We start from the raw sequence: 23,676 nt of genomic DNA on the forward strand, positions 1-23,676 counted from the left end.
TTGAAATATTACATTAATTATTCAAATTAAAAGTCTTGTTATAATCAAATGTACTTTATCATAGTGTGTATCCTTATTATTTGATGCAGCTGTGGTTAAAAGTTTTATATATAAATTGAAAACATATGTTTTGTTACATAATCATTAAACAATTATGTTACCAAATATTCTTCCATCAGCCGTAGAACCCTTCATACACATCAATCAAATATATTTCATCTTTCCTTATCTACAGTTGGATTTGGAGTACTTGTAATTGCAGTTTAATTGTAAACTAATAAACCTAGATCTTTACGTTACGCAGTTTTGTTTTTTCTTGGTCCCAAAGATTTTTGATTGAATAAAGAAGTGTTTATTAAAGTAAAAGTATACTGTTTTTCATATTAGATTGCTAAGATCTATTGTCTATGTAAAATGTTATTATGAATTATGATACAATATACTAGTGTTTAATATTTTTTCACGTTACTATTGCCATCATTTGTGCATGAACATGTCTTTGTGAAGAATATTACTTCAGAAATGTTTTTCTTAAGGGTATGCCATGCTCAGCATATCGTCTTCTCAAGATAATTAATATGGATATACATTGGTTTTAACAGTAACATGCAGCATTTATATATATTTCTATAATTCTAATGAAAACTTCTAATGATTCACAAGCAACGCTTGAATAATAATTTTGATTTAAGATTTTGCATTTCACAGACTTTTTCTACTTTATACCTAAGTAATTTCATACAAAGCAAACTATTCATGAAATATTGCATCACCATGGACACATCATAAACATTATAAATCGATAAATATTTCTCCAATGCCGTCCAACGTCTGTACTCAAAGTGTTTAGTAGGTCAATCTATTCATAAATGAGGAGACATCCGATACAGATCGTTGTACCTGAGCTGCTCATAACCTATTAAAATGTTTTTTTAATGTTTTCTTCTTGTTTCACGTATAACAGATACTTAGTATGTTGATAAAAATCTTGCACAAACGCCAAATCAATTAATGAAATCTCATAAACATGGGTAATATAAGAAAAAATAGAATCCATTAATGCACTAATGTTAACATATTCATTCAAAGTTTTGTGCCAAGCAAATGTAATGTGTATCTATGAACGCCCTTTTCTTTAGAGTATATTGAAGCAAACGTCCATTAATCTTTACAGAGACTGCAATGACATACAATTAGTTTTGGGATTACCGCGTCATGTGGAAACACTAATGAATTATTACAAAGCAAGAAGTATGCCCATCATAAGCATAATAGATATGGTTTCTCAAATAACTTTGGTTATCTATAAAAATGACTTAGGCAATCAAATTTAAATAAGAATATTTAAAAACGCTTTATGCCATAGTAAATATAGCATCAACCTGTTATTGAATCATTCGTCATTAAGATAATCTATTCCACAACGTAGCTTACTTCATATAGATGAACATCTGTTCTGTTAAGTGACACTTGTTTAATCTGTCACGGATTCGGTGTTCGTACCCATCTGCACCCTAAATGTCAATTAAACGCAAAACAAGAAGAAAACATAAAATAATTGACGAATCCAATGTTTAATATATATGGTCTCTATCAGACATTCAGCTTCCGTCCACATAAGCAACGTTATGCCGTTTTACCATCCACGAACGTCACGAACAATAGCAATTCCACAACACCTTTACATTCTGTACAAATCTATTGGTTTAATAAAATGTAAACTTCATAACATCAAGCATTTTCAGGGATGGAAAATATTTAGTTCAATTCATCGCTCTGTGAATGAGACCATTTGTGTGAAAGTTTTGATTTCGATTTTTTTCCTGAGGTTAAACCATGAAATGATCGAGTCAGTATTCAGGAAGATCTTACCTATGATATGGAGCATCTTGTTTGGTCATCTTGCAATATTATATAGAAGCCAATAATATCTTTATCAGCAACTTCTTTTAAACGTTTTAGTGACATGCAACTAAATATGACAATTTGAGATCAAAATAGGGATGTGAGTCTATGGAAAAGAGGGTGAAAAAGCACCAGTGACCGTATTCCTTTGGTATTGACATATCACCCGCACAATATTGCAATTCAAAACATACTGATTTGCATCTTTAAATCCATAGTTCTTAGAGACGTCAGTTTTCAACAATTCGCTTCCAATTAGTGCTTAAGAAAAGAAAAGAGTTTTAAAAAATACACCTTGTTACGAGTTCTTTCAAGACTGCCACTAGACACCCCCTGTCAGTTACAAAGGCAGGCGGCACCGTAAGCGACCACGCTGTTCGACATGCCCTTTTACCTGAAAAACTGACGAGATCGTCGGGCCAACCAAATGTCTTTAAGTTAAAAAATGTTAAAAAAAAATTGGTTTCACCTGTACCTCAGAAAACGTCGTTTACGCTGTGGTTTCCAACAACTGTAAAATTGCTAACGTGGGCGAGACCTATCGAAGGTTTGGTGATCGTTTTTTTATAACACAAACAAAGCATCACACATGGAAAGGATTGTCAAGTCGGTGGACATTTTCGGGATGCAAACCATAGTGTTGACGACACTTTTTAGTAAATTTCCTTTTGGATACATGTTCCGGCGAAAACAACAGCGAATCATTAGCTTTCTTGGGACTACCCCTTTGGAATTTAATGTGAAACCCAAAATTATTTAGTCACCATTACCCGGTTTTCAATTGCTTTTCCTCAACTCACTAACAAATTTATAATTTTTCTTGAACTTGGCGCATATTTCACAATGATCAGTTTTGAAGGACACCTTGTCTATGTGGTAGGGTTCGGTAATTAACTTTTTTCCTTAATAATATTGCCCCTAACGAAGACCGTAAGGTCGAAAATTAGGACTATTTTTTTTTACGTTTTATTCATATTTCATTTTTTAAGAATTTCCTTTTATCCTTTTTAAATGTGGGTATTGGTAACTCATTCGTTAATCTTAAATAAAGCAGTACTTGCATGTTTTTGTAGAAATGAAATGGTTGTTTTTTAGTGTCATGAATAGATGTTCCGTGACGACCACTATTTTCTGCTTTAAATATGAAAAATATTATATATGTACGAGTAATTTTTTTATAATATTTTAGAAAACTGTATTTTCAATATTTTTAAAAACATGTATTTTAACGAATGGGATAGTATAATGGCGTATATTTTATTTACAATCTACATAAAATCTGGTTGAAATCATCGAAAAGAAAAGAAAATAAATCTCAATTATCTCAAAAACATACAAAGTTACCTATGCGTTCAGGTAAAAAAATATCCATATATAATGAGAACAGATATGAGACAACAACCCCAGTGGGATGAAGAAACTGAATATAAATTACACAAATGTACAAACTAAGGACTACTACCAGTTAACTGACATGCCATCTCCAGATGTTTAAACTAGAAAAAGTAATGTCCCCATCGTATGAAAAAGCAATCCTAAATCTTCCTATGCGGAGTTTAGAAGCACGGTACATCAAAAATTAAATAATTAGTAATGTTCTAATTTCTAAGTAAAGACCTTATGAGCGAATCAATGTTGATACAAAAAAATGCTTTCCTTAACGATTTGTCAAAAATAACATAACTATATCCATTACAAATGAGCCTTTTTGACAGTTTAGTTGACTTATTGGGTAGGTATTGAGCTTCCTACTCTTTTTGTAGAATATATGAGAGATACCTGCACGTATTAATCCTTTACAAGTACATCTGTATTTGAGCGTGAGTTCCTTGAATCGGTTGAAAAAAGTTAATGTAGTAATTTCTCGGTTATATGAAGATTCCTTTCTTGAAATTCCGGAACATTGTTACAAATACGAGCAAATCGGACGTTTCATGATATGTACACCATATGTTGGTGACGAGGGGACCATCTGAAAACGGATAGTTGACAATAGGTAATGAAAAATCATCTCTTTTATCATTAATTTTAGTATTAAGTATTTCAATATCGACATGAATACTAAAATCAAGATACGGACATTCTTTATTATCTATATTTGCTTAATTTAAAGATAATTCTACATGATGCGTATTTTTAGTATAAATATTGAAATTATCGTTGTTTAGAGCCTAAGTATCATCCGAATATCTGAAGGTGTTATTATTTTTTTTCTACAATATGTTATTTGGTAGGATCTTTATTTTTCATAGCCATAAATTGTGACTTGTAACAGTACCGAAAGAGGTCCAAAATATGTGGTGCACAATTGGTCCACATGGAAATTCCCATTAATTTACAATAAACGGTTCAGAAAAAGCGTAAATAAATATCAAAAAAGGAAACGAAGTTTCTGTTGTGGTTGAATGACCACTTGGACGACAAACAAATAGAAAGTTTAGTCTGATCATAAAGTGGCCACTGAATGATAAAATTCATTCTTTTCTATCACACTGTTATATGCCCTTCGTGATTTATGATATTACAACAGAATATGGTGTTCGGAAGGTATTCATTGATAATTCAGAAGACAGTTATGGCACTCGATCAATCTAGATATCAATTTCATATCCTACAACACTGTTATTTCTGATTTATATCTTGATTCAAGGACGAAAGAATAAAAAAAATATAATGCAGGAATAAAACGAGTATCTTTCGCAATTAATGCCATAGCTATTGCAGTAACAGTTCGGTGAAAGAAAGAAAAAAGTAAATATGATTTGCAACTTCATTTTATGTGATTACCGGAAGCAAATCCACAATGTAACCCAAAAAATAGGCACGATAGCCGAAAAGTTGCTAGCTGTTCGAGAGGGACACAGAGGAACTATTTCAAGACTGTAGAAAACGTTCAAAGACAGCAAGGCTTCAAAGTAAGACAGACACAACAGAGACAGTCATTTTCCATACGCTTCACCAAAAAAAAAAAAAACTGTATTATCTGATTTCAATACTAAATCAAACATAATGTAATAAATAATGCATCTCAGTCGATATCTTGTCACACTTCCTACGTTCCTTTGGCAAATATTGATGTGGCAGACATTTGGGGACTCTCTTGAATCATCCGTTTATCAGCGAAAATCCTTCACACACCGACATCCAAAAATGTTGTTATTTGAGTGCACAATTGTCAGATGAAGCACCTTAAAACGGATTTTCTCTTTTCAATGTCAACTACCTGGAAGCAATTTGATTACCGACCCAACATTAAGGACAAACGCATAGCATTAACAATACATGCTTTATTAGACCTAACAGCAACATGAAAACATCTTCGATAATTGTTATAAGTTTTTGGTTACGATTATGATATGTGACGTTTAATACGCTTTAAGATTTGCAACAAGACATTCGACACATTGACTTTTTTCCCTTTTCGCCCGTTACGCTACGACAGCCGCGTCAAGGTTTCAAAGTGAAGTTGTGGATTCGGATTCGCAATCACAAACAAGAGGGAGTGCGCAAATAGAACTCGATAAAGAAATCCAGATTTTTTTTACTTTAACAGCCAGTTTTTTTATCAACCATACCAGACTGTGTGATCCTTATGAACACAAATTTCCTAATATCCTGAATGACCTAATCTGACATGAGTCTGATATTTGTTGTTGTTTTATATACAAGTTGATTGATAAACCAGCAAATTGCCGGATTAGGGAAAACAATTTTTTTTACAAAACTCTACTGTAACAATATATATATATATAGTTCATTCAATATTTATTAAACATATGAGGACAACTTGGCATTATGTCAAATTGCAAGTAATTCACAGTACATTGGAAAATAACCATGACAATCGACACAATCAGCGCCATTGTTGATATTTTATTTTTTCCGATGTTTGTTCCTTCATGGTCAGCATACTTCCAAATCTAAAGTAAAATTGAAAATTATGTTGTGTACACTGATATTATCTATGTAATGACATCTTGGCGTGTATAGATTTGTTGTACAATAGTTAAAAATATGAATAAAATATTGTTTTTGTTTGTTTTGGAAGAGACATTGAGAGATTGAAATCTTAATCCTGAATTGTTTTTTACGGAATATGTCGATTTTTTTTTTTTTTTTTTTTTTTTTTTTTTTTTACAAATTGGCATTGATTAATGTATGCTTTAATATTACAGAATTATTTCCTGCTTGTAGTGTTTGAGGTATCACGTTCAAATATGTCACTGTCAAATATATATATATATATAACTATTCAGATTTGCTAAAATACGTTTAAATACCAATGTACGTGGAAGTATTATTTTCCCTTGTCACACTTTTTGTCCGTAGTCTACCTCTGTATTTTGTGCTCAACATTGTTTATTGCTATGAAGACGCCATGATTACGTCAAATTCACAATATTCCATGTCAATTTATGTAGCGGGAACTCAGTATTGCATTTGATAGATAGTTGATCTTTAACCCCCTTCCCATCTCATCAAAAAATAAACATTTTCAGACCAGTGAAAATTAAATGATCGAAAGGTTATTTTTACCGGATTTTTTTACACTGAAACATGATGTATGTCCCATGATTGCTAACCAAAAAAAAATAAAATAAAACTGAAGTTTCCAGATGTGACATATTATGATATTATTTAATGACTACTTAACGTTAAAGGTACATATCACTTTCTTCCACATTATTGTCCTATACGATAGCAATGATTGTAGTAAGTATGTAATTATATGTTATTAAAAATAATTATGTTAACTAACGCCATATCTTCAAATTGTTATAAAGCATATCGTCTCTGCATATAAATCTTTTGTATTTAAGTCCTCTGCAATTATGTTTCCGACATGTTTTTTCCCATTACATAATTGCATGATCATAAAGACTAGGACAAAATACCCTCTAAATCATGAAAGTTTTGTTCATTGATTCGAAGTTCCTACCGCTCCCTCATTGCGCATTATACAAAGGGCTTGTCAGCCGTTTTTATTGATTTTAAACTTAATGTCTCGATTTACCAGCTATCATAATTAAAATTTGAAATCAATTATATAATAGGTGTGCCGTATGTCATATTTAAGCGTCTGCTCTAATCTTGATTCTAGTTGGATACATAATGTAAACATTTTAAATCGGTAGACTTCTGAATATTCTTTATCATTCTGTTTTTATTTCACGACACTATTCACTGATGTAACTATCCACCTAAATTATAGTTTCTGCGTGATTATTTTAATAACAACTTCTATAAAAGAGATAAATAGATAAATATTTTTGCAAAATCTTTTTGTTTAACATTTCTATAAAATATACAAATATAACCTCTTAAACGTGGTTTGAACATATACACTAGATCATTTTATATATTATTATCTTGTTTAACCATGCAGAAATTAATGGGAAAAAATTATTTTTAGTATAAAATCTATCCTAGACATAACTCGATATGATATTAATATGGAGTATGCATTGTCTAATATCCGCGAGTACCGTGGGCTTTACCATACATCTACCGTCTGTGCGAGACTCGTAAAAAATAATAAATCCATTGAATCCGGATGAAAATTTTGGCTTCGCAAGTGCAATATTTTTATATATATTTTAGCAGCAAGCGAACTCTTTATTTTTATTTGAAAATCTGCCTTGTTAAATAATGGGGGAGTTTTCTTTTTCAACGGATGCGTAGCTTTTTTTCTACATCCCAATCCCATAATCCCTTTCCCCTTGCTTTCAAAATACTTTACATTTTTTAACCATTAAGGGCATTTCTAGCAACATCCTTCTCAGTTTTTAGCCACGCTCAGATCAATCGGTACAGATACCGGAAATATTACAGTTCTCCACGGATGTTGGGAATATTTTACACATGTCATGTGACGTAAACAAACTGAAAGCTGCAAATTCCAAACATGAATATGATTGCCTTTCCTATCTTAGAAAAGCTATGCTTCGTTTCGGATAATATATTCGAAGTTATATTTTCTTCCAGGTTTTGAACAACAGCAACAGTGGAGCAGCGGAAATACAAATACGTACATCCACGTGTTTCCCGAACTTTTTTAAAACATCATATTCACTTCTTTTAATAAGTAAAAAAAATAGAGAAAGACTCGAAAACTAACAGAAAAGTTTAATTTATTTTACTGAAACGTAATCTTAACCTGTATATTTTTTTGGTTTGATTTAAAGAAGCGATGAATTTTCTCCGTAAGGACAGTCACTTTATTGTTACTTTCGGGACATGAATTTTTTTTTCGTTAGTTTATTGGCGAACGTAAGGGAAATTTAGATAGTACATGTAATAATCGTAGAGGTCACACCGTTTCGCGGTGCTGGCTAATAGAATAAACAGAAAATACAAAAACAGGAATTAAGATATTTTAACCAAGAAAAAATTAACTGTCTTATTTTAACAACGACATATTCTTGGTATATACACAAACACATCATATTTATTCTGTCATGTCTCTGTTCCAAAAAAAAATGAAACATGTTTTATTATGGACTATAAGGTGTAAAATCTAAAGGAATCCATTCAATCATGTACTTATGATTTTGTCTTTCAATAGTTGCTTGACCATCGATCGTTAAATTGACTTGTGTTCAGCTAAATCCGGGAACCTTCTTTCAATATACAATATGATTTTATGACGATAATGTGAAATAAAAAAGGCATTTAAAAATATGCCCAATCATATGCAAAATATAACTTCTACTGAGCTAAAAATTTCGTAATAATTTCTCAGTTCTGAGCAATTTGACTGAAAAGCAATCAGTAATTACACTTCAAAGATAAATAAATAAACAACTATTCATTTAATTTCTCTTCATTGTTAAACAAACCACGAAGTTTACTGTCATACTAAGATCAATGTTTGTAAACATTGGCTATGGAAGAAATCAATGCAATAATTTATATAGGAAAACACTAGTATAAGTACACTTACAATGAGAAGTGACAAGTGATTTGTAATCTAGTAAATGTTCCCATTTTTCAAATTTATCAATATACCATTACAGCATGTTTCAACTTTCGATATTGTCTGCTTGAGTATTGTATTTGTTTAATTATTTCAAACCTATAATAGTTGATCGACCTATGTGTTGAAATATTCTTCAGAGACAAAATTAATTTATATAAGAGGTGTCATATTTTTGAAATTTTCCATTGGCAATTAAAACACAAAACAAAACTTTTTTGAAATATGTATTCCAAAACTTTAACTTTCAAAAATCTATTACTTTTACCGACACAGTAGTGTTTCTGGTGTAGAGCAAATGTAGTAGTTTAGTAAGGTGAGGTACCTCTACTTTTCATAAAACTTCAATTAATTGATCTCATTCTTGAACTATTCACCTGATGTAAGTTGTGTTTAGATTGTCTTTTAGAGTATAATGCCTTAACTGCATTATCATAAAAAAAGTTTTCAAAATTTATCAGAAATGTTACTAATCGCCATCTGTTGACTCTGCTTAAATATAAAGTTGACAACATTTTACTCTCAGGAAACAATTAGAGTGAATGAATACAGAAAGCAAACTTGAAATAGATGTATGAAATTTTTTACGTATTTTCTCTTCCTCTTTTTTCTTTGTATTGACTAAAAGGATTATTGCTCAACTTTCATGTTATGAACATCTCTAGCGTACACAAATCATTCCAGAGACAACACTTTCAAACAAGTTAATTAAGTTTATAGAGCTTTTTTCAGCAACATGTTAATGTTCATATTGAAACTGATATTTAGGAAATAATACAGGAACACCTCAGCATCATGCAGAGATTGGTGTATTTATATTGTGTATCAAATTAGGTTATCTGAAAATTGAGAACAATAGAAATGAAATGGTTTAGGAAGGTGGGACTGATAATATAGTATTAAATGCTGAAAAAATGGCGTGAAATATTTTCTACGATATTTAAATAAACTGTATCGGCTATTTTCATTAAATTCTCTTTTATATTGCTTTTTAATGATTTTTCTTATTTTATGTTACTTTAGACAAAATTTTAGGCTATTAAAAATAACAAAAATTCCACTTTTCGCCTTTTTTGTATGTATGATTCATTGATCAATTAAATGTATTCTTAACATTGTCTTGAAATCTTATCGATGAAGAACTGGCTAAAGCATTATAATACATGATTAAAATTGAATTAAAGAATATTGTATCTCATGTATTCAAAATTTACTTAAATTTAAAACAAATTGTACAGATATTCTACCCCAGAATCATGAAAACAATGAACAAGGTAAAACTTTTATATACATACATATACTCCTTCAATGAGTATCTTCTCTTTGTTTGGTTTGTAGAGTGCAATAATGGTCTTTTGAGGTTAATAAAGATATCTACAGCTTATGTCTTACCTTCAGTTTTGGTTTACAATTTTAAAACCAGTTGAAACGGCCCAGCTCCATACTAACGTTCTTTATTATATAATGGTTGTATAGATGGATTATCGATTCTCTCAAATTCATCAAAGTTTTATGAAAGTGGAAAAACCATACCTGCCTTGTATTTGGACGAAATTATTTTTTTATATACTAATTCACTTGTATGGTGTCTGCACGCTTGAAAATACCCATACTTCGCTAGATCCGTAATCAATATAGCGACCAAACAAAATTTATGACATGCATATATAGTATTTAGGCTTATTCTTCTATAAATTTTATGTTTAATCGTATATATGAAAAGATATCTGTAAAGTCTGTAAGATTCTTCCCGTATCTTACAAGAATACTGTTGAAAGGCTTCTTTCGTATAATAATACTACAGGATAAGTAGATTGTTCAAATAAATACTGAAGGAAGACCTTAAAGTAATCTTTCAATTAGACTTAGTCTAATTTGTTTCTTTTTATCGGTCACAAAAGTCGCTAACATTATGTAATACATAAGAAAGTATGAGGATTTATCATGTGGTATGTTCAAGCATATTAGGACAATATAACACTAATTGCGTCTTGATATATATATCGTATGAACTATCCTTGCATGACTTTACACATCTAATGAAATATAAATTCATCTTAAATGTGATAAATACAATCAAATAAAATTGAACAATCTGAAACCTCCAATTACTATGCACCACATGTTGTTCTTTTCTTCGGCCTTCGTCAGGGGTAAAAAAAAATGAAGAATGAAAAAAAACCAAATTGTTTAACTCAGACTAAAGAATTTCCAAATATTTAATTTGTTTATTATACATATTATTTTTGTTTAACTCAGCCATGTCACAACTAATAATATTTTGATATGGTACATGGTATATTGTGGATCTACAGAAATCCAAACGAATTTCTTTTATAAAGTATTGTTACAAAATGCATTAGTAAATTAAAATATAATTGGTTTATAAATCTTTGCATCACGAAAGATTACAATTAAAATATTCTGGATCGTTAAAATGTTTTACAAATGAGCAGTCTTAAACTTGTTGAACCGGCATAAATTATAGACTTCAATTAAGTTTAGATAACCAAAAAGGGCTTAACAATCTACAATTTACATAAAATGTCCATTACGGACTAAATTTGGAATATTTTACGACCATCTTGTTTGCAAAATTGACTGATAAAGCATAGTTTGAAAATCTGAAAAAAAAATATTTGAAAAGGAAATATATCTTCGTTGCTTTCAAAGTTGAGAATTGTCACGTATCTATTATTTCTTCCGTTTCGTTTTTATTTCAGCGTCATTTAATGTAAGCCTTAGCAGAAAAATAAATAGTTATTTAACATTCCAGTTCATACTTGTTCGTTCAGAGTTAATTTCCGACTTGAAAGTTTATTTTGGACAATTAATTTTTATCATTTTAATTTTTATCATTTTAGTTTCATTATAACAGGTATTATTATTTTTTATTAGATTGCAGTTAAACAAATTTTCTCCAATGATTATTTTCAGACTTCACTACTACTACTTCTTCAAATAATGACACATCAAAAATATTTCGATCATACGTATGTTTATAGTTGTAACAAAGGAGTTTTTGTTTACCATGAAACTATTGTCGACCCCATTGTCCTTGTGTCCCATTCCTTTTTCATTTCATCATCATTTCATGTTCATATTATCATCAATTTCATGAATATAGCTGAAATATTGCTGCTCGGACGTTAAACCTCAACAAACAAACAAACAAACAAACATTTCTATAAATACCCGTTGTAAAACCATTTATTCAAATACCCGACATTAAATAAATTCTATCAAATACAAAAAAACAACACTCCTGTATATTGCAAATTTTGATATGCTGTCCACGTGTTTCGAGGAGTTACCTCTCATCAGCAGCAGCAGAATCAAATATATAGGAAGATGATAAAGTATACTCCTATTTCTATGCAATTGTACTACATAGACCACATGCCCTCATAACAAATCCATTTGACTTTGTTGTCAATTATGTTCTAACTATGACGTTTCATTCAAGTACTTCAACTTATGTAGGTAAAATAAGAGACAGTGACGCTTGGTACTTATTTTCAGAAGATAGAAAATGTGTTAGTTAGTGCATTCCTGTCGTTCAGGTGTGAGAATATTTTATGATATGCTTTTTGTGTTGACATATGCTTTCATTTTATTTGATTCATGAGATATTTACCATATTTTATATCTCTTTCCACTTCTATGAATAACAAATGTATAAAATAAAAGACGTGAGGAATAATCAAAGTCATGGAGTTCAACTCTAGTGCAAGAAGATAAAAACATCTATGCATTTTGCATGGGATATTTTGTAACAATTTTATTACTGACACATTTATGAACAACCAAAAATGATCCCTAAATAAACTTGAAGTAGTAGTCCTTGCAATAATCAAATTCGGTAAAATGTGATTTACCCAGAAAAGATACAATTGTTTTTATTTTGTTATTAAGTTGCTTTACAGGTCTATATGATGAAATGTATAATTATTAAATCCAATTTGTCTATTCGTATGACCTTGTACGGGTCCGGATGCTGCGAGCCTATTCGTGTCAAAAGAATAGGCCCGCAGCATCACTAAGCTTGTTGTAAAAGGCGACTTAATAGTGCTCAGAACCGCTGCAGTGACTAGGGCGCTCTGCTCACAGAGCAACTGGATTGTGTGCCCCAGGTGTGGGAATGGGCTACCCCTGGCATGTTACATGCTAGGGTTGTCAGGTCATAATACGGACAACCTGACCGCAAACCATAGTGGTGCATTGTGTTTGGAAAAATGCCACGTACCTCGCACATTAAAGAACACTTCTGTTGTATTTATTTGAAGTAGGAACCATTGGGCTCCGCCACAATTGACCATAACCACCTCTCCCTATTCCACTGGCAATCAAAAATTGCCGACCCTATTATCATTGTGCCTCATTCCATTAATCATTTCGTCATAATATCATGTTAATTTTTATGATCCATTTCCTGTTCATCGCCAGTATATAGCTGAAATATTGGTGTTCGGACGTTAAAAGTCATCAATCAGTCTACTCATAGCAGATAATCCACATTGAACATCCAACAGATTCAATTGTTTTTTATTGTAATTTACAGAGTAATCTTCCTTAATTCTGAATTCTACAGTATATTCTATATAAATTTTCGAACATGGGTTATATGAAAAACCACACGTAAATACCCGTTTACTATAAAATTTTAAACAAAATTTGTTAATCAAGTATAAAAATATGTCGGATTTCCAACCATGAATCACATTTTGCATGATTCTTATCTGGAGTGCTACTTACATTATATTTCATGGAATTTTGTCAACTTTTCATTCATCTGTGGCAACAGCCCTTCAGCACCTGCGTATTGAGTGTTCATATCACAACTCATATGTTATAACAGAGCTTGTCGAAACTACGCAAACTTTTTGTATCGCGCTAGTATTCTAACAAATAGGCTTCTGGAACAGGGTTATATTGCTTCAAGATTGAAATCATCACTACAGAAGTTTTATGGTCGTCATCATGAGCTCGTGGACCTTTACGGTGTATCCATCTGTGCTATGAAAACTGATTTGTTCAACGTGTCATAGTTTTCCTTTCCTCTTTCGACTACTCCAGACTTATCCTTTTATGAGCAACTCGGCAAGTGTTTCTAGCAAAAAAGCAGAGGACGCTTACCCTACCAGTGCGCCTGGTCAATGCTCCCAGTTTTTAGCAGAATCCGAGTTGCTCATTTGCTTTTACTATTTTGTATGTATGATATTAGTTACTTTATGTTCTTTGTTATGTACGTCTGTTTTCCACGATCTTTGTCCCTCGATTACATTCTTTTGATTACCGCAATACCTTTGGTCGATTGTAAGCCTTTGAGTTAGTTACTGTAGGGGATTCACATAAATTGATTACTCTTTTAAATCCCTCACAAAAAATGAATGTTATTATGTCTCATTATATTCATATCCATGGATTTTTAATTTCAACTATTTGCGTATTTAAGGAATTTTTGCACGCTTTGACTTGCAACACTTTGTTTTGGTCTATCTGAACTTTAATTCTTATGAGTAAGTCTTAATTGGCACGACATATTTTCTTTAAAAACTTGTCATATGACATTTTTCGGAATGATGCATGTTATAAAAAGTACTGAAACCCTACAGTGTTATACTAAACCCGTGTTTACATTTATATTACACAGGCGTGTCAGCTACTTTTTGTAGACTGTCTGGGGTTTAGAAGCTCCAATAAACAATATTATTGACTAATGTCCGAATATTAGCCTAAATATGATCAAAACTGCCAATACAATGCAAAAGTGCGTCAATATTGAATTTAGCCGTCCAATACAGCTTTTGCCCGCCCAATACTTCATATTGGCCTAGTTAAAATCCATATCGGTCTACACCAATATAACGTTTTGGACAAGTTAGTCGATAAAGGAATATATGCGTAAGGGTTTCCATTTTGCTGAGTTATTGGTCCTCGGCTAGCAACATAGGACTTCGTCTACGCATCAGTTCAATATGGCTAACCTCGGACTAATAACCAAGCTAATAAATTAAAGTCTCAGCCTGATGTACTGGATTTGTCTTTCTCAATTTATAATTTGAAACACGTAGAATTATAATACTATGTAATTAAATGTGTCACGGTGCATGTGTCACCAGGTAAATTTATTTTATGACGACTCTGTCGATTGACAAACTTGACTCGTGGTCATGCTAAGAACAACCCTTTCGTAAATCTTCAGTGCTATTTACAAATAATATCTTTATAACTGTGACATAAAAGGTAGCTTTATTAGTATATTTAGACTTATGAATATGAAATGATGCTCTAACCGAAAAAAGTTTTTTTTTATTTTTACGATTTCTTTTAGTTACGGACCTCATTTTTCCTACATTGTACAACGCATTTATCGCTCTTTAGATATCAGTACTTTCGGTTTGTGCTTGTTAGGTCACATGACATTTACGGGAATCTTGAGAATGAAAAATATCTCCACTATGGTTCGTTGTATAGTAAAATAAATTTGCACGATTACTATTGGTGTAGAAATAAATTGATAGAACCCAATTTGTAAAAATCTCGATTTTACACTTTAAGTAGAAACAATTAAAAACCATTAATGTTTAATATTTGAAACATGTAAACACATCTGTATCGGAGCTTTATCAACATTAGAATTTATATATTAACTCAGACCGTAATAACTATTGACGTCTCTCTTCATAATATTGTATCCTCAATTTAATATAAGCCGAAACATATTGATTACGTAATAAAAGCAGAATAATTACAATATAAGAGATTCCTTGTAAAATAAATTAAACTTACATTTTAGCTTCGAAACCATATTGCCATTTGATATACTTCTTTATATATAGTTCTTTTAGAAAATATAATATGTCGACAAAGATGAATCAGACATTAACAAATTTAGCTTTTATGAAAATACAGTATTCATTTATATAAGAATGCTACGAGGACGTATACGAATTAGATTTATTACATTGCTATAATAAACTGATAAATAGTGAATGAATAAATCTGTCTTAATGTTAATATTTCTTTATATTCTACTTATTTCGGCACTTTCATGTATGAGTTTCGCATAGCTCATATTTTTATTTTAATAGCAAGACTTGTTTTCGAGTCATCCTGCCATGCTAACGAGATGCTTCTAAAGGCATTGGATAAGATTATTTTCAAATGCGTTGGGTCTGAATTTTTTTCTACTCACATCATAAATGTTACATATATGTAGTACAGACGATAGAAACAAAATCGATCAACATTGCATAAAATGGTCATATATTCCACAGGAGTAATACAAACATAGAGCTTATTGTCAGTTGATTTGAGGCTTCAAAACACCTGTTTCACTTTAATGATAATTCTGCTAAGTGGTATGTGTTATGAGACTTCTTTTTTAATAGTCGAAAAAGAATGCTTAACACCTTAACAAATTATGCTTGTATTCTTTTATGGCTTTGAAGTATCGTAGACACAGACTCCAAGAAAATAGAAAAGGAGTAAACTTACACTTTACAAAAAGGCTCATTTTGCGCACATTTTCCATTATGAGATAACATAAGTGCACTAAAATTTGTATCGGACTATTTTTGGGTTCGTTTTTGCAGCAAATTGGCCACAAAAATGGTAAGTAACCTTAAATACTTAAATGAATATTTTAAAAAATATTCTAGATCATTGCACAAAAAGCAAACATAAATACATTTTGTGGCAAAAAATATAACAAAGGAGCTTTATTTCCTTTGCAAGAACGAAATTAAAATAGAAATAGCTATTCTAGTCATATTAAACAGTTTCGTTTTTCTCAAAGGACCCATCTGCGTACATTATTACATGAAAACACAATCAACGGAATGCTTCACCACCAATTACAATGATGAACATGAGATTTTCCTTGTATGAATTTCAAATAGGAAACAATTTACTGGAACGTCGATTGTAAGCCTTTGATATAGTTATTGTAGGGGTTTCACACAAATTGTAAATGTATGATGCATAGTGTTTCAGAAATCAAAAGCATTTATCTTGAACAACTTTATATGAATGTCCATGACCAACATAATCTAATAGGAGTGCATGGAAAACTATCTTCGCTAAAACCATTTTTTTTGTCTAAAATATTGAAATACATTACGATTGACAACTGGTAAAAAGCAAACGTGATTCTTTGGCTTTATTAATAGCTTTTAAAATGTTTTATCAGATACAGATAAAATTTTGGAGAGCTGCCATAGTTGAAAATCCGAACCTGTTAGGGTACTTGCCAAGTGAGTGAAATGTGATGAGATTTTTGTTGATATATAAGAACAAAAAGGATATGATGACTATTTCAAAGAGACAACAATGCCACCGTACTAAAAAAAAGAGTCCACCTAGGTGTCTTCAATAAGTACGAGGAAACCTTCTCACCACTGGGCAGGCTACAGCTGGCCCTAAAACAACATTATACACAGAGAAATATTTGCTACTATATACTGTAGCAACATAAAGTAAAATGAAAGTGAAAACTAAACAAGACATTCAGAGGCCAGAAATTTATGATTTAGGCCAGGCGCAAAAATGGGGTTTTAACACCCAATCTACCATAGAACCATGTATTATGTGCTACAAGGGGGGTCTTCAAATCAGGATGAAACTTTGTGATTATTGAAACCTTAGTAATATAAGACTTCACCAAAAATATTTCACCTGGAATCTTTCTCTGTAAATAGCAATGGAGTTAGTTAGAGAGGGAACCAGTTTTTCAGAACTGTAATACAATTTTTTCAGGTTTTTTGACAATATTGAAATTCAAAAATAAAGAGCAGGATACAAATCAAGTGCATAAATCTTTTATTATCAGTAAGTTTGATTGTAAAATAGATATTACACATAATTAAAATGAAGAATAAAGTTTAAGGAGTAGTCTAGCAAAGGGATATAATCATATATTCTTTTTTGGGAGAAAAATGCTGAAAATTTTAAAAAGTAAAATCTCATCCATTGTTGACAGCAGATTAAACTACATGGTACAGCAAAGTTGAGGTATAGTACAAACTAATTTTAGAATTAAAAAGTGGGCATTCTTGTTCTTGTATATCTAACACAGACATTCAAATGATGAAATTTTGCGTTTTGCAGACAATGCTAAAAAACACATCATTTCTTTATAATACAAAATACAAATCAAACAAATCAATAAATATCATTGACTTAGCATAAGGAGTTCATGTTTAAATGAACTTGTCAGAAAACTTAATGTTAAGTTTGTGACGCCGCCCCTGTTGCCACTGCCGCCAGAAAAGCAAACCCAAGTCTCGCCGTCCACATCTTTCGTTGCAGGCGAGACCAATATTAAAGCACAGGAAAGGAATTTATAAAAGTGCTGTGTCACTTGTTTTCCAATCCCCAATGTGTTCATTATTATGTTAACATATTCTTTCTTTAATAAAATAATGTTTACACTAAAATCAAAGCAGACAATAGGGGTTGCCTATGTACACCAAAGTTGGCGGTTTTGGTCTGCCAGGTATCAAGTTATCACGGGGTAACAATTTCCATAACAGATCTATTACTTCATTGTAACAAGTAGATGGATTTTAGTTAAAATTAACTCATAAACAAATACACAAATGAAAGATCTAGAGTAGAAATGAAGCCTATTATATTTTCATAAAAACAAACCTTTTTTTTCTAAATTATAAATTGATATGTACAATGTACATCCTTAACATACACGTATGTGTAAAAATCCATATTTATACCATGTTTTGTTTTATTGAATATTTTTGTCTACAAAATAAATTCAAGAACAACAGACCAATGCACTGACAGACAGACTAGGTGAAAACTATAGGACACAGCACCCTTTGTGTGGGGTCCTATATAATGCAAAAATGTATAAATTTTACGACACAGTGAAGTCAATTATGCTTTTGTGATTGTGACAATTCGATTATCTACAGGTACATGAAATTAGTCAAGATCTGTAGACAAAATCTTATCAGTTAAATCAAACAAGTTATCCTGTATTTCTAAACTCTCTATTTCAGACAAATCATTCCTCAGTTCGATGTCATTTACAACGTCAATTTCTTCTGCTACAAAATCTGTAACAGGGGCATGTCCTGCTTTGAATTTTGCCTAACTAGCAAACAAGATTTTAATTTGGCTAACAGATAGCCATTCATGTGGGGAAAACTTTTTTTAACTATTATCCCCTCTTTGATTCCTTAACCTCTCACAAATCTCATCATAATATAGACGCTTCCATGTTCTTTCACCTTCATCATAAATTGTTTTCAAGAAAGTTTTCATTTTAGGAGAAAACCGAATTGTTTGACAGGTTTTCTTTAAAGCCCATCCTTCATCAACAGCATCTTCTGTGAAACATGAGACACAACATTGTCCAATTACTGTCTTGTATTTACTACCAATTGTGTTGCATTTGTCATCTCACATTTGTTTTACTACAACTGTTCCTGACAATTAAACATACTGATGTGATCCTTTCAAAATGTGCTTTTCAACACCACTGGAAGAAACAAACTTTTTTTGACATCCTGCCTATGGACTTTGGTAATTATGCACTTTAGTATTGTACAACAACTGTTTCATGATTGTTTGACTTATGTTGAACAGCTGTATTTCTATAAAATGTACAAATCCTATGTTTTCTTGTATATTCAATAAATTATGAATTGAAATCGCGCAAGACATTAAATTTAAGTGTAAATAATGTGATTCCTGGTGAAGCATATTGATACCAAGCAAGCTGGAGTATGCAAAGATAACCCCTGATTCAATGTTTAGAGTTAGATTCAAATTAAATGTCTACGATTAAATCAGATTGCAATATTTTCCTCATACATATTAGCTTACTATGGCCTTCGTTTATGTAAAAGGAAAAGGGGCAATTACGGATCTAATTGGCCTAAAATACAACTGAAAAATTAAACATGAAGTGTTGAATGATTTTATTTTGAATTTTGAGACTTCAGTCCATTACAAAAGAGAAAACATAAAGACTTCTGATAATTATTGCATTGAAAGAAAAATTGTTTGAAATTTACCAATATTCATATGTTGTCAAATCTTGTACTTTTTGGTCTCCTTCTGGTCAAAATTTTGACAAGGAAGTGTTATCCATACCCAAGAAACAATTTCTTATTCAGTGAATAAATTCATTATTACATAGTTTATCATATGTGAAATTGAAGAACCTTATGTCCAAATATTGGACCTTCAATAAGTTGTACATGTATCTGATTGATTGATTGTTGGGGTTTAACGACCAAGTAACAATATTTCAGCTATATTCAGTCGATGAACATGAAATGGATAATAAAATGAACATGAAATGACGATGATGAAATGAAAAAAGGGATGGGACACGAGGATAAAAGGGTCGACAAATTTTGATAACCACAAGATAAAAGGGAGGGATGGGTAGGGTCGGGCAATTTAGCCTCCTGTGGCGGAGCGCAAAGGTTCCTACTCCTATCGAATACCACAGCAGGGTTCTTTAACGTACGAGGAACGTGGCATCTTTCCCAACACGGTGCACCACTACGGTTTGCGGTCATGTTTTCCGTATTATAGCCTGACAACCCCAACATGTAATACGCCAGGGGTACCCCATTCCACCACCTGGGGAACACAACCCAGTTGCTCTGTGGACAGAGCGCCTAACTACCGGCTAGGTTTCTGAGCACTATTTAGTCGCCTTTTACCGCAAGCTTAGCGCTGCTGCAGGCCTATTCTTTTGACACCCGGACCTGCACGGGGCACATTTATTTGAAAAAAGTATCTGCAAGCGTTTAGAAAAAAAAGTCTTCAAAAAATCAAAAACATTCAAAAACAACTATACAGCAGACTAGAAGGGGTTTCGGAAAAGAGATGGTAACCATCCTTGCTGAATAATGGCAAAGTTGATGTTTTGCTATGGAAAACCCCATATACATGTATCATTCAAATCAAAATCTAAGAGGTGCATATCTACTTTATGTAACAAAGTTTCATGAAATGTGATTCAAGAGTTCAGGAGTTGTGTATAAATGATGGGCACCCTCAAATGCTACGAATGACTGACAAACATCTAATCACTGTATAATACCAACTTGTCCAGGGAGATGTATTTTAAATATATGTACTTTGGGTCACATTTGAAATTATGTGTGTTTCCTAGAGAATATTATTTTAAGAAAGTAGGCAAAATATTCTTTTTGTTCAATAAGAATATTGATTCTATAAAATGTATCATAAGATAATGAAAAGGGTTGTCTTGAAAATAACCAAAATAATCTTTCCGATATAACTATACGACCTGCCGCTTTGGTTCTGTAAAACACATTTATTTTGCACATCCAAAAAAGTCAGGGATTTATGAAAAGTCACGTACAGAATGCACATTGATTGAAGGGCATGTCAGTGAATTTACCTTGAATACAATTTTCATCAGCACTGTTAGCATCTACAAATGTTATAAGGACCTTCACACCTAATAGTCACAATTTTAAGTTTTTAAGAGTTTAAAACCTTTTTTAGCATTGAGACGAGTATCATTTTTATTTTTTTTTCTATTTCAGTTTGATTACCCATATACCAGTTTTTTTTCTGCAGCAGGAGCGGGTAATTCCAAACCTAATTTCGTCTACACTTGTAATATATTTTTGGTGGGACGAATTTCATATGGGTAAGTTTGGTAGGGGAAACATCTTTTTTTAAATGGCTTTGTTGCTGATCTTTTATGAAAATCATTTCCCTAAAAAGGAGAAAACTTCTTCTGCCAAATATATATATATCCAAATTTTCCCCCTTTTTCCCTCAACCTCTCAGATCAAATGGTTGTCCATTAAATGTTGCTTCATTCATTATGATCTTACCATTGCCAACTAAAACTGTACATTTCCAGTAAAAATAAATTTCTGCTGCCTTGGAGTAGGATATCCTTCTGCCAGCTTTCCGTTTAGACTCTCCATGAAGTGGGTGTTTGCATTTTAACGAATGGCATTCCAGTACAGTCCAAGTCGATGAAATTTGCATACTTTGGCACGTTTTAAGTTAGTTGAATCAATATAAAGTCCAACACGATATCAAAGATGATTCAGTTATTTAGCTATTTGTTTGTTGGTGCATTTATTGATCTGAAGTGTGCATAAACACTCTTGTCACAGTCACAAAGTCGTATGTAAAAATCTTTGTCATTGTAGTGTGTTAATAAACTGCATGGATAATTGTCATGAATACTTAGAATACACTTGTTTACATCTGTAGCCAACTGCTGTGGGTAGATATATATATTCCTGTGTTTTTCATCATCCCTCTGTCTGTGTGTCTCGTCCAGATGTTGTTTTTGTTTTCATGGTTACAAAAGTGGAGAGTTACGTAAGGAGAAATAACTCCTTCATAGTTTGCATCTATTTTCAGCAATATTTTTACACTGGTACAAAATGCTTAATTATATTTATTAACAATATTGTTAGCACCAAAATAGATGCATTTTCTTCATGATATACCATAATTAGGGCAAATTTGAGACGAGTTTAGAGAGAGGAAAGTAGATTTTTCAGAATTTTTCCAATAATTTGGTACTTAAAGAGAAATAAACAGCATCAGCAATTGTTACAGTGGAACTATATTAAAATAAGATGGTAGTTGTTCATTGAAGGAAAAGATCGGAATAATTATTGCCTCACAATAATGTATTTTGCTTAGATTAAAAGTATAAGATCACTGAAATATATCTAAAAATTGGGGATTTTCAAATGGTTACTATAATATACAGTATACTATAGTATTCAGTACCAAAGGTCAAATGTTCTGGTCTATTGCATCCAACCCATTTAATAACTGTTTTATTACCTAATTTGTCTATGAGATATAATAAAGAATGGAAATGGGTAATATGTCAAAGAGACAACCATTCGACCAGGAATAGGAAATTGACCGCTCCATGTTTACGAATTGGCAGACGAGAGTCACATCTACGTTTTTACTCACGAAAATTCCAATTCAATGAAGCGCTTAAAAAAAGTTCAACCAATCAAAAGGCTTAGATAAAGGTCATTATGGGGTCAATGCAATAGACTTCTCAAGGAGACTATTGCACCGTGCAAGAGTACATCCACAGTGCAATAGATCGTTCTGTCCTGAATAAATTTTGATAATAGAGAAAAGTATTTGTATATTTAATAAACAAGATAAAACCTTATAATAAGGTAATAATAACAAATATAAAAGGCCCAGTTCAATTTTTGTTTGAATGGTATTAAAGGACCTATTTTCTAAAAGTGTCATCCCAAAAATTTTAAAAATGCGGTCCATTGGAAGTTTTTAAACTTTTAATGGATAAAAGTTTTAATGATATTTAAAATAAGCCAACTAAGGCCATTTTTAATCAGTTGTTATGGAAACAGGATCATCAGATGGATTTTTTCTGAGTTGAATATTGAGGAATAGTTCGTATTGTTTGTATAGAACAATACATGTCAAGTGAAAATACAACTTTCATCACACAATTATAGGATCAAAATATGTCATATTTCAACAAAATAAGCAGAAAAAAGTACGGGAAATCTTGTCATTCTAAAGATGGCGCTGTAGCATCTATACTAAGAGCACAAAAACAATAAAAGTGTGGATTTGTTATGCTCATATCCATCTTAACATATAAACAAAATTTCAATAAAATACATTGACTTGTCATGTGGACACATTTGTAATGTTTTTGCATGGTTTTATGGTAGATTGGTTTTAAAAAGTATTTTGGCGTAATTACTCGCCCTTTTAAAACTGGTCACCATAAAAAAAATATTACACAAGCA

At 31.7% G+C, this 23,676-nt stretch overlaps 1 protein-coding gene across 1 annotated transcript in view; it reads right to left on the bottom strand.

Moving 5' to 3' along the window:
• LOC148616046 (metalloproteinase inhibitor 3-like) overlaps positions 1–22,207 on the bottom strand; it is a 45,537-nt gene extending 23,330 nt beyond the window's left edge. Inside the window, exon 1 of the mRNA XM_088582689.1 lies at positions 21,736–22,207. Coding sequence (XP_088438815.1) covers positions 21,736–21,895 — 160 coding nt within the window. The 5' untranslated portion in view covers positions 21,896–22,207. The remainder of the gene's footprint in view (positions 1–21,735) is intronic.
• Between the last annotated feature and the right edge of the window lie 1,469 nt (positions 22,208–23,676).

The sequence above is a fragment of the Perna viridis genome, chromosome 5, assembly GCF_037379345.1.
Source record: "Perna viridis isolate PV_CMFRI_1.1 ecotype Kerala chromosome 5, ASM3737934v1, whole genome shotgun sequence".
Classification (NCBI taxonomy): domain Eukaryota; kingdom Metazoa; phylum Mollusca; class Bivalvia; order Mytilida; family Mytilidae; genus Perna; species Perna viridis.